Below are 13,880 nucleotides of genomic sequence, written 5' to 3'. Positions count from 1 at the left end.
CATGATTAATGAAAGGTTATCTTAGGACATGAAAAGTTGCTTCTCTTATGTATGTAATTGTAAAAAATGTAGATATGCATATAAAAACTGCAAAACTCAAGATGTGAAACCACAAATTTGCATGTATCTCCGCATGGACCTAATGAGCCTCCACACCAAATTTGGTGAAGATTCATCCACAAACGTAGTTACATGGACATACAACAGACAGTACTATTATATTTATGTAGATACGCATACACACACATATGCGTGTTTGCGTGTGTGTATGTGTGTTTGTGTTACAAAACTTTCCAATTCCAGATATTTATTTTCAGTGTTACTGATCCTATATTGTACAAGTTTTAAAAGGGGACTGGTTGTTTGGCTATGTGATGATCTCTCCTGCCCTTTGTATTTCCTAACAATCTCTAAAGTGTACCAACACCATTTGAGTTGCACCTCTTAGACAGTATTAGTGTGAGATAGGAATCTGTACAAGATAATCGTTGCAGACGTTTTAATTTACGCATAAAGAAAATTCTTTTATAAGTTTTATGCATAAAGTTCTAAACCAGCAAGAAACAAGTACAAGACAAAGATTTGTGAAAATATCTACAGAAAGGTAAGGATAATAATAGTTAAATATGTAGGTAGATCCTATAAACTTTAGTGGAACAAATCAATTTATAAAGCTAAACATGAAACATGAGATTTAAGTAAGCGCCCTTTTTAAGATGATAATTGTCAAAAATATAATTAAATATAGAAGCAAAAACTATACTGCAGTATGTTAAATGTGTAGTAAATCATAAAAAATCAGCTATACTAACTGTCTCGTTCAATATTTATAAAAAAGAAACATTAGGTATGATAAAATCCTTTCAGGACAGATAATTGTAAACGTATCTAAAGTAAATTATTGGCTATGCTCTAATATTAATCTCGGTCAAATAACAGATAAATTAAGATATTATGTGTGATAAATATGGACATATATAATACATTATGCTATAATAGTTATATCCTTAAAGTAATGGTTTACTTGTAACGTTTTAGGACATATAATTAAATGTAGATTACAATGTTGATGGGTTAATCGTATGTTAAGAAACCATACGATAAGCTCATCATCCTTCTGAACTACTAATTTTAACCATCTTATAAATATGCAACAAATACCTTTCAAATAACACATAAAAACAGTGGTATTACTGCAATACTTTAAATTACATTTTATTAGCTTTGCTCGATATGCAAACTTTGAAGTGCAACAATAATGGTCTTACAATAGGTTTTTATAGAATAAAAAATATTCTTTATTATTGTTTAAAGGTTTTAATGTAAAGGAAATTAGAGATGGATAGCATCTATAAAACAAAGATATTACACGTAATTATTTTATTATGTATTTCACATGTGCCATGCAGTAACTTTTAACCCTCGATTAATCATTTCAGATTTTTTTACATAGTGACAAAATAAATAAATTAAAACTCGTTAAACTATGAAAAATGGGAATTCCTCTAGAGCATTGTTTGTAAATTAATGAAATAATACACTTAATTTATTGTACGAAAAGTAACATTTTTCAAACGGTGGCTTTATTATTTGTTTAAGTTATAATAGCGGACTTTAATCTTGCCTGAGTCTTGCTATACCATTTTCTATTAAAAAAGTGCTCCATCATTAAATATTTTACTTCTTTCTACATTTAATTACCTTAAAAGTTTTACAGTGAGGGTTCCTTCTGGTTTGATTTCAACAGTCTTTCCCAAGAACCTGAGCTTCGGGTGAATAAAGCCGTGAAAAATAAAATGTGGAGAGTCAGCATGGAAAGCACTTGCTGGTGGGTGGTGGCTGACCTGTTCACATATGATCCTAAAACCTATGTCTTCCCTGCACACACGAAAAGGGAATTTGTGTTAAGTTTTTCTGGTAGATTAAAAACACTATGTTTAGCAATAGTTATATTTCCTTTTTGTTTCATAAAATTTGCCAATACAATTTTTTGTATTAGAAAATAGCACCAGGTTAACAGCATGAATACGTTGTTCCTGTTTAAATGTCGAAATGGTATTTTTAAACACCTTTTTTTTTAAATCGAAATAAACACATGAAGAAAAATCTCCAAAAACGACTGCACTTTACATACTTTTTACCACGAATGTTAGGCCTATGAATAAGTTGTGTTTGTTGTTTTGATTTTGACTTTGATAGATATACTAGCTTAAAATACTATAATACATTATTTGATTTTAATTTATAATGTCTCCACAGAAGGGCGTTACTTTATTTATTGAATGCATTAGAAATATTCATATAGTACTTATGTTGCTACAAATACTAACTTTTAAGACTTTTCTTTCTTTGAAAACAATTCATTTGTTCTGATCCAGGTAGGCATGGATTTAGGAATAAGTGCATGTAGCGGAGGATACTGTGTATCAAAATTACTGTTATATGCTCAAGAGTGAAAAACTTTTATATTTGGATTAAAACAAAAAATTATTAAGGTGGTATTCTTTTTGCACGTTTTATACCTTTATCCACCAAGAATTACATAAAGTTAAACATTACTTTCCTTCAGATTTTTAGAATACATACTTAATTTCTTAATTTTTTTACCTTTTATGAATTAAGAAATATAATCCATTTCTTTCTGAATCTACAGTTTTCATATGATGTTGGTACTCTGATTATATCAAACAGCTCACTACAAAAATACTTGCCTTAGGTGACTAAAGACTCATTCGTATAGTTTATCAAAGCTACAAAACACAAATTCTTCCTGATTCTGTTCTTTACAATAGGTCAATGATCTATTTAAATCCTATTACGATTTATACATTCTTTGTCAGTTTTAATTATATATTACGTTCAAATTTCTAGATAACACCAAATAAACTTCTCGTAACTAAAAAAAACAGCTTTTCAAGTTAGATTTCATTTCCTCATGCAGAGTATTTTAACAAGGTTTTTTTAACACTTGCATATTGTCTTGGAATGTTATCATATTTTAAGTTTGCCATTTTTATATTTCAATTTGAATCTTGAGAACAGAAAACATGCCATTAATAACAACAACATTTTAAAAAATGTTAACAGAAAAAATGTTAAGATTAAAGTGTGTTTACATAAAGAGTAGGAAAAGAAAAAGAATACATTTGCAGAACTTTCCACTTCTCGTCTTTTGTGACTGAAGTAGAAGTTTTTGATAACATATTTTTGATAGAGAAATTGAAAGAAAAATAAATCTTACCAACAAATGAAGAATATAGAAAATGTGAAATGAAAGTTTTCAGGACAAAAAGCAGTGACTGTAATTAAAAATTAAGGAAAAACAAACAATATTATGGACTTCTTCGACGATCCGATAAAAATAGTCTTCTGCTTAAAAACATGTTAAAGGTGTCAACTAATACACTGCAAAGTAAAAATATATTTTTGATCAAGGAACAAAAATCCCAAGTGTTTATTGAACAACACAGCTTAGTAGAAATATTTCTTACTGAATAATTATGGAGAAAAAACGTAATTATCAATATACAGTGTGTAGAAGAAGGAGTCATTGATACTCTCCATTATTCAAGCAACGATTAGGTTTGACAAAATTCGTAATACTAGTCATATTTATTTAACCACTTGAAGAACCATTTAACAGCAGCTCAAAAATTTGCCAAGTTTATTGTGTTAAATACATTGATAGAAATAATTTTCACGTCCTTTTATACAGAAAAAGTTGTTTGCCATAAAACTGAGATATCATGGAATATCTTCTACTTTAGGTACTAAAACTTTCCCCAAATCGCTCTTTGCTGAGATTGCTTAAACTGAAAGAAAAACGTTTAAATAAGAACCATAACCTCTTTCTAAGACTATTAACAAACAAAAGTAACTATTGCTAAGAAGCTAGTGTAAAGATCGGGCATGGATTTGTAGTCAGCGTGTCCGGACTGTGAATCCTAGGATTCATGGTTCGTTTCCTGTTGCACTTTGGGGCCGTGGGTATGCTATAGGAGTGGTAGTCAAATCCCACCAGTCAGGCATAAAAGAATTAGCAATGGGCGTTGTTAGTTGCTTTCCTTCTAATGTATCAGTTCAAAATTAAGGATGACTATATGCAGATATATCTTTGTAGCTGTGTGGAATATTCTCAAGCAGAAAAAAAATACATAGTGCCATAAAATACAAAGTTTTTAAATGACTGGCACTTCTCTAAGAATATATTTAGGTTTGTTAAAAATGCTTGGTTTTAAGAAAGAAATGAATTTTACCAGAATGCAAAACAGAGGTCTTATTTCAAATCTGGAACATTTATTTAAAAAGAGACATAGTGCACGATAATAAAAAATATTACTTAACCTACCTGACAAGTTCATAAGTTTCCCCGAGAAGAGGATTAAAAGGTTTTCCTAATCTTTCCCAGTTGGATGCCAGGGCAGAAACGGCAAAAGCTGCCACATACTTTAGCGAAGAAAAAACAGGGATGAAGAAATGTAACTAACAAAATATTTAGTTACAACTAGGCTTAATGGGAATATTTATTTAAAATGAGAGTTTTAGACTCTGAGAAAATGGAGCTAGAACTTTATTGTCGTATGGGGCGTTACCTATCATGTAGTTACCTCTATGTTACCAGTATTTTCTGTCTCAATAGTAAAGCTGATATTTCAACTACATATGATGGTTTTCTTAACTTGTCAAGAAACGTTGCTATAGCGTAAGAATTTACACTTTATTGCTTTAAATTCGTTCCTTTCTACTCTTTTCATTTTGCATTTTATGCGTGCTCACGTAATGTTTAATACTGAGAAGTGTCGAGGATAATGGCTGACAAAGAGTGCCAATCTGCCCTTGTAAACTAGTTTTACAAATATTATCAAGTCTTTTTTTTTCATATACAGGGAATAGAGCAATATATTGTTACAGAGGGATCAAGAATCCTTTTTACAGCATGATTGTAATAATACTAATATGACCGTAATACGGAAAGATTATTAAGTCACTTTGGTTCCCTTCTTTTATTTTTCTTTCTAAATTAATATTTGGTTTCTTTATTCGAACAACTCTAATACAACATTAAACTTTATAACTTACATAGAAGATCAGTGTTTTGGGTCTCAAAAATAAACAATATTAGTACATTTGCAAAAAAAACATTTTTCAAGCAATATACAGTGTTTTAGTGTATAAATGATTACAGTCTTCAGAATTCAGGTAAAAATCCCTGTAAATAAACATCTCCAAGATTTAAAATAAAAACCTAAAATGTGAACAAATTATTTTCGGTTATTCTGAAAACTATAACAATTCGTGTAAAAGCTATGAAACACGGAACCAAAGTTGTTCTGAAGACGTAGATATTGTTGTTTTGAAATATCTTAATCTATAACTATCTAGTTAATAAACTATTTCAGCTAATCTTTGATCTTAAAAGATTGATACCATTATGCATTTCCCTTATTGAAACTTATCCTTAATCTTAAATTTGGAGGTTTCTTCTTGAACTTAAAATGTCTATACCATTCTTCTCTAAAGTTTAATATTTCAGCTAATCTTTGATCTTAAAAGATTGATACCATTATGCATTTTCCTTATTGAAACTTATCCTTAATCTTAAATTTGGAGGTTTCTTCTTGAACTTAAAATGTTTATACCATTCTTCTCTAAAGTTTAATATTTCAGCTAATCTTTGATCTTAAAAGATTGATACCATTATGCATTTCCCTTATTGAAACTTATCCTTAATCTTAAATTTGGAGGTTTCTTCTTGAACTTAAAATGTCTATACCATTCTTCTCTAAAGTTTAGTATTTCAGCTAATCTTTGATCTTAAAAGATTGATACCATTATGCATTTTCCTTATTGAAACTTATCTTTAATCTTAAATTTGGAGGTTTCTTCTTGAACTTAAAATGTCTATACCATTCTTCTCTAAAGTTTAATATTGGTCTTAAAACACCAATACCAGAATAATGCTATGTTACAATGATATAGTGTATTTCGTTTGAATAAAATAGGTTTAGCTGAGATGTTCTTAAATCATTCTTACAGCTGTTTCTAAATCTTTAAAGTCGTACTGAAGTCGTTCACTCACATTTGTTGTAATATTTTTGTTTGAAGTAGAAAAGAGGTAGCTGCAATGTATATCAGTATTAACAAAAGTGTAAAAAATTATATTGGCATTAAAACTTTGTTTAAGGGATAAAAGTATTTTTGAACACAAAATAACACTAGGTTAGTTTTATCTACTGGATCATCACATTCATCAGCACGATGCAACAAAAAACTATATTCCATGTATTCTGTAATACGCTGAAGAAAGCTGAGGGGTTCATTAAACACAACTGGCATTGCAACCTTCGATAGATCCTTGAATAGACAATAAAAACTTGATGTAATGTCACGTAATTCACTGGATGGTTAAAACACAACAAATCCACAAATACAAAGAAAATATACCTGAATACCTGGAATGTGACATGGTAAATACAATATCTTGGATTATTTTGGCCTTACTGCTGATGCTACTTAAGTCTGCAGATATTGTAAGAGTGAGGAAAATACGCGTCAAAATTATATTCAGTTTAAATGATTAAAATGTTATAAATAAAATTAAGTATTTGCCTAACCTTAGTTACTAAACAAGAAAGAAAATGCTAAAGGAAACTATAGAAATTTCAAATAGAATACTTCATTCATCTTATTGTTCAGAATAGATTGTGTATTGCGTTTTTTTTTAAATAGAACTATTTATTGTCATACAAACATTTGTAGCACGTCAGTACATGGCACTATTGAATACACACCTTTCCTATACAATGTTTCAAAATACTCCAAAGGTTCAAATCACTTCTAGAAAAGACTGGAGCCGGAAGATGACATCTATGAGACAAAAATATTTCATAAATTATGCTCATAATAAAACAAAAAAGATGAGAAAAACTGCATTCGTTTTTCATTTACTGCCTATACATGAGTATTTTCAAAATAACTACCTTCCAAACTTGTTATAATATTTTTAAATTCTGCAAACTTTCAGTTTAAAAAAAACTTAAAATTTTCGGTTTGAAACAAATATGTGAAACAACAAGAGTAAATTCAATAAAATAAAAATTGCTAATGAGATTTTTAAGAATGTGTACTTTTCCTTTGAAAGTGTTACCAAGAAGACATTTAACTTCGTAAACTTCAATCAAAGAAAATAATTAATAATGACATTTCTGAGAAGGTAGACTTTCAACTGTCATTGCTACAGATAAGATAAAAACAAAATTTCGTAGCCTAGAGTTTAACGTGAAATACTATCGACAACATTCATTTTGAAATTTGTGTGAATCGATTTGAATGCGAACAAATATCCTTCATTCTAACAGGGCGGAAAATATAAACTTAGTATGCTCTATACTCATGTTTTGAGCTACAAAAACACGCTCATTTGATTTTTCATAGTTTACTATAATTTATTCTTTAAAAGGTACGTGAAGGATAATAAAATATTACATAAATTCTTATTAGATGAAGAAATAAAGTAAACTCTGGAGCCGAACATTCTTTGTAAGAAAAGTATAATCTATTATTCAATTGAAAATTAAAGATGCTAGCTATTATCCTCAGAAACTATTATTATATAGAACTGAATCTATATAAATATAATAGTACTCTATGTCCATGTAAGTACTTCGCCTTCTGTAGTTGGATCTTCACCAAATTTCGTATGGAGGTTCTTTGGGAGATACCTACAAACTTGCGATTTCACATTTTGTGTTTTGCATTTTTTATGAGCGTTTTTTACAATTACATACAATGGGAAGCAACTTTTCATGTCCAAAGATAACCTTTCATAAATTATGAATTTACATAACTTCTGTATTAAATATAATAATACAGTAATTATGAATATAAACATTCTTGTAACACTACACTGACACTTGAATAAAAAAGTTGAGTAATATAACTATATAGATTAGAAATAGTAAAAATTCTAACTTCCTGCTGAATCAGTATCAGCGTAATACCGTGTTTTATTTCATTTACGTTTACTTTTATAAACGGTTTTGTAAGACGAAAGCTTTACGTTTCATATCCTGTAGTGTCTATGATTCATATAATTAATTGTTTTTAGCTACGGCATAGCGGCTCATAGAATGGCTCCGAGTTTTTTTCAAGTACAAACTTTTGGCTCATAGCGCCATCTCTTGACCGATTTGAGATCTAATTACAGCCGCGACTATTGAGGATTCCTTCTTTTTTAAAGTTTGTGATGTAAGTCATCCATGGAACAAAAACACAAGAAGATTTATTTTGAGCCATTTCCCTTCCTTAACCAAATGAACCCAAAAGTGTTTTATTAGCTTATGAAATTGAAATTAAATTATCTATTTAGAAATGGAAAGTTTCTATGAATGTATTATTATCAAGTCACACACATAAAAAAGTTGCACATTTACACTTACAATGCAAAATGTAGTGATTAATATATACACTACACAGGTAGCTAGAGCTACTATGAAATACAGTAAAACTTAAAATCCTGTTTTTCTATTTTGAGTAAATAGAATGTGAAATAACTTTGTTTTGTCTGATTGTTCATATTGGAGTTAATTAAAATTGGCATCTGTAAATGCAATTCAAATAATTAACGAGTGGAAACATAAAGAATTTTCATCTTAAAAGTTTATACTTTTTACATTTGTTAAAATTAGTATAACGAGGTAAAACTGAATTAATTCGGACATAGAATTATAAAATTAAAAATATAAAGAAGTAAACATTGATAAAACTGATGATGTTAAGTGAACACGTTCTTATAAAAGCACGAACAATGTGCGACCATCAAAGCTGTCCAGAAATATTTTTAGAATAGACATAATAAATAGCCTAACAGCTGAGTAGGAGATAACTTAGTTTGCTAAAATATCTGCCCTGTAAGCAAAAAATTCATTTTTCACTTTTTCAGAAACTTTCTGATATTACTGGACGAACATGTCACCCTGAAGCATCGCTGTAAATCAAACTTAATCGAACGGTTTTACAAGCTGTTGAAATGTCGTCTTTACCAGTCAATGAATTAAAGAAACCGAAAATTTCGACATGTTAGCTTAGAAGACTTAAGCAGCTTCCTGCTAAGTAGAGCCTCGGGATTTGAATTTATTCTGTTGTTAGTTTTTGCCTTTGCAGAAGCTGACTTCACAGGAATATATCCCAACCTTAAACATCTAAATATTATTAAAAGAATTAAAACGATTTTATATTTTTCAAACATAAATTAAATTATAAACCAAGTTTAAGTACTGTTTATTGTTAATGATTTAACACGTAAAACATTTAAATATTTCCATTTCACGACTTTCTCGAAACATGGATATGATCACCTCCATAACGTCCTGTGACGTAACTCACGAGACACAACTCTTTAAGCGCAACATGTGGCCTGTGTCTGGAATTTAAATAATATTTTGTGTTTAAACGATAAATCATACACATTTTGTTGATTTCAAAATTTTAAAGTTCTTCATAAATTATGCCATTTAAAGGTGGAGCTACATAAACTAAAATTATATTAAAAATAAACGAACAGGAAATTAGAACTTTTAAACTTGTGTAAATTCTGTTAAAACAAAAACCTCTTTCTTCTTTCGTGCAAAAGAGTAGAAAGATGCACATATTTTAACACAATCTACACCAACCTTTCTTGTTATATAACAAATTAAAAATTGTAATATGAAACACGTTTGTTCATATTGTGTTTCAAATCCATTACCATAATTAGTTGAGGACTGCTATGTTAGCTCTTCTCAGCCTCGTTAGATTTAGCATAGAGAATGTTATTCAAAGAAGCTTGATATGTCTTTGTGTCTTTGTTTCCTTCTGAGATCTGTCAAACTGTATCCTCAACAGAAATTGAAATAATAACTTAACACTTAAATGAGTAAGAAGAATAAAGATCAGACTGGTATGTCTCTCTATCTCTCTTTAGCATATCTTCACAAGGACCACAAAAGCACGAAGTTCTGTGACGAGACTATCATAGTTTTGTTAAATCACAAACAGACATAGACAAAGTTTTTAAAGTTAGAGTTTCATCTAGCTCAACATACGAAACACGCTAAATCACGTTTCCTGATATGAGAAATATAAAATAAATAGATGTAAATACCATGTGGTAGAAAATAATGATCATGTTAAATATAGTGTTTGAAGTAATTCTATCGCATGTTGGAAGTGTACAGGTACTAATAGTCCATTGTTAGATAATTATAACATCGCTTTATCTGCCACGTTTTATATTTACGGCTTTATCAGGATACTCGAACATAGCTGTAATTGTTTTTATCTGTCTAACTGCCATGGGCAAAGCTAAGATTATTGTTCATGACTTTTGTTCTTATAATTTCTCTGTATTGTTTATTCGAATGACTTGTCAATATAAATGAATGAATTACGCTTTAAAAAGTTGTGTTGTAAATTAACTCAAACATTGTGTTATTTCACAACAACATAAATGATGATCTTGAAACATAGACTTGTCTGAACTATAACACAATTAATTGTTAAAGCAATATAAACTAATAAATTTATATATTGTCTAACAACACAAATGACATGCGATTTTTTATATTATTTAAATACATTGTGTATTATAAAGTCCCATTTTTGATGAGTATGTTGACTGTATAAAACTCAAGACAGTGGTTATGCAGCAGTCAACACATGTGTGTTCTGTTATCTCACAATTATTGTTTTTATAGTATAAATCCGAAATTTCAAGATTATGGTATAGCTAACCTATGTAAGAACTGCATACACTCTTTATAACATAACTGTCAGTGCAAAATTTGTAATTCTTTTGTTAACATATTTTTTGGGGTTTATTCACTGGTGTTATTATATCGGCAGTCAAGACATTAATGCACACTATGAATACTTTCTAATTTTTGGTAAATAATCTCGACTGTCATAACATCAGAACACTCACAGCGAATATCGTGATGTGATTAACAGTTTTCACACTAAGATAGTTACTTTACTGGGTTAAAAAACGAAGTTTAATAAAAGCCTGGCATAATATTTTCATGTTATTTTTTCAAGACCTTAAATTATTTTTACGGGATTATTGTGAGTAAAATATTGTATCAATATTTAAAACTAATACCTCCCAATGTTTCTTCAATAGATTGGAACCTGTGTCGATACACCAGAAAAAAGTTTTTTGATCTGATATAACATCTGGTGTGAAGCTTGTGAAATGAAGCATAAAACACTTAGTAAATATTCAAGTTGTTTTATTTCATAAATCAGATGCAATGGAATTTCTCAACCTAAAACATAACGATATTTAGCATCATGAAAACCAAATCTACCCTACAAATGTGGAATATGAATGGCTTAATGATTAGTACGTCAGACTGTCACACAGAGGGTCCAAGGTTCGTGTCCTGTTTCCGCAAAAGGTGCTCAGTTGGTGTCTTATAAGAGTGGCGGTCTAATCCCACTATCTGTTTAGAGTAGTCTAAAATGTGGCAGAGAGTGCTGTTGACTAGCTGCATTCCCTCTATAAGTTTGCAATCCCTATCAGTTCCAAAACGACCAAATAGCCAACCCATAAGACCTCACCTTTTTCAAATTCCAAAGGCTAATAATGGTAGTTTGCTAAAGAAAAAGACTGAAGGGATCAGATTGGTTGATAAACTTGGGATAAATATAACCTATTTTCTTTCTAAATGCAAGTTAGTGCCCCTAAAGAGTATCGAAAAAACTGAAATAGAATAACACACAAACCCAGTGATTCTTTGTCTCTTCATACATTTATTTACTTACCTACAGACGTTATCTATCTGTACTAATTTATTCAAACCTTTCACTCTCTTTTTTATAACTTAATTCTTTTTTAAAATTACTTGTTTCAGTCTTTTTACAAGTTCAATGATGACTTTTTTTTATCCTTTTTCTAAACATAAACCGAGGCTGATGTTGTGCGTTTTGTGCTATATTTAGATAACTTATGGAAGTTTCATTATGACAGCCATTTTCATATCTATATTTCCAAACTTTTAAGATGCACGCCCATTTATACATGCATATTTTTATAGCTGTAACAAAAATGCAACACGTAAAATTATTCTATGTTTTTTGTCTACACGCACAAGATAAAGCATATTGACATTAACATTTACAGATAAAATGCAATATATTTCCCAAATTCAAGTACCCCTTTGACTCAGAGGTAATTTTGAGGGGCTATAATGCTAGAAAAATGAGTTTCGATACTGCAGTAGTTACAAGAACAGATAACTCATTGTGTAGCTTTAGGTTTGACAACAAATTCAAATTATACCCATAATTCTTTTAATATTATTTAACTGGTTTAAGATGTGAATATAAAATATTTTCATATGGTGGAAAACCGTTAAACCACACTATAGTTCATTTTATCTTGTATGGGAAAATATTATTTTTATTCGTTAAATACGTTTAAATATTTTTGTACGCAAGTTATTTTAATCTTCTGTTTAATTTCAAATCACTTACATTCAGGACGGTATTTTATAATAGTCGGAGTTTGTTAACATTTCTTTCACTCGCGCATTAATACGAAATAAATAATATGCTGCTAGAATTACGTTAGTTTGGCGGATTAAACAATTTCTTCTGCGTAACTTTGTAATGTGTATGTGTGTAGCGTCCTGCCATTAAAGAAGACAAGAAGTAAAGTTCAGGAATAATGTGATCAAAAACGTATAAAAATGTCGAGTAAAAGACAAACAAAAAACCGTTTCAATCGCGTAGTAGGTTCTGTATTCATGGCGATATTAAGGTGTTAAAGTTTGTAAGCCATAAAGTAGACAATTAATATTTCAAGTTTTAATCTCGTTGTACAGAGGGAATCGTCACTTTTATTCACAGTTTTCTCCTTGGTTCTGCTTCTTAACTTAAACTATTTTAGCTTTTTTTTTTCAAGTGCAGACAAAGATGGGAAAGGAAGAAGAGAGAGAGAGCAGTGCAAATGTGTAACAAGAGCTCAAACAACACGCAAAACTTTGTTCTTGGATGGTGACACCACTTTTGATATACACTTTGTGTGTGTGTGTTTATATCAAAACCACATCGGGCTGTCTGCTTGTCCCTCGAGGGGAATCGAACCTATGATTTTAGTGTTGTAAATCCATAGACGTACAGCTGTCCTACCGGGGGAATTTACACTTAGTTTTTGGCGAATTTGAACGATGAATTTTCAGCATTATCTTATTTTTGGTTGAACACAAAATATACCTGCAAGTACTTAATATACTTATATTAGCGTATAGTACTACCACCCTCACCCCATAGTATACCCTAACCTCAGATTTCATAACTAACTGAAATAAATACACACAAGGTCATTTCAAACATGTAAAGGTTTTCTCTCTTCTCATACTTTTAACACCAGCTCACCGGTGCTGGATATCTTGTTTAGTTCAGGTGCTAAGTTCTTTATGGCTAATGTTTCTTTTAACCTTAGCCACTGCTCATTTTCAGCCTTTCCGATAATTCGGAATTGTTCAATTTCTACATTTACATTCAAGCATTCTCCTTTATGTCGGAAAATGTTTGAGAATTCTACATACCTTGACACACTGTGTTCTTTAACTCGATCACTAAGCCTCCTCACCGTCGGCCCAATATACGCACTCTTACAAACAGAGCACCGATATCTGTAGACGACATGTGATCGGTCCGCTTTGCATATTCTGTCTTTGAACACAAGATAGTTCATTTTTCTGTATACTGGTCTAAGTACCACACGTAGTTCAACATGTGGGTAAACATTACAAGTTTTCCTGATTTTCAAAGCATGTGTTCTAGTAAATGGTTTGTTTGTTTGTTTTTTGAATTTCGCGCAAAGCTACACGAGGGCT

General features: G+C 30.3%; 1 protein-coding gene across 1 annotated transcript in view; it reads right to left on the bottom strand.

The window, feature by feature from the left end:
• Positions 1 to 13,880, bottom strand: part of LOC106462472 (oxysterol-binding protein-related protein 2-like) — a 106,709-nt gene that overhangs the window by 20,723 nt on the left and 72,106 nt on the right. The window contains exons 3-6 of the mRNA XM_022389743.1: positions 6,792 to 6,867; positions 6,217 to 6,354; positions 4,349 to 4,482; positions 1,702 to 1,878 (exon numbers count right to left, since the gene is read on the bottom strand). Of these exons, the coding sequence (XP_022245451.1) occupies positions 1,702 to 1,878; positions 4,349 to 4,482; positions 6,217 to 6,354; positions 6,792 to 6,867 (525 nt within the window). The remainder of the gene's footprint in view (positions 1 to 1,701; positions 1,879 to 4,348; positions 4,483 to 6,216; positions 6,355 to 6,791; positions 6,868 to 13,880) is intronic.

The sequence above is a fragment of the Limulus polyphemus genome, unplaced genomic scaffold, assembly GCF_000517525.1.
Source record: "Limulus polyphemus unplaced genomic scaffold, Limulus_polyphemus-2.1.2 Scaffold1176, whole genome shotgun sequence".
Taxonomy (NCBI): domain Eukaryota; kingdom Metazoa; phylum Arthropoda; class Merostomata; order Xiphosura; family Limulidae; genus Limulus; species Limulus polyphemus.
This window is presented reverse-complemented; position numbering and strand designations above follow the sequence as displayed.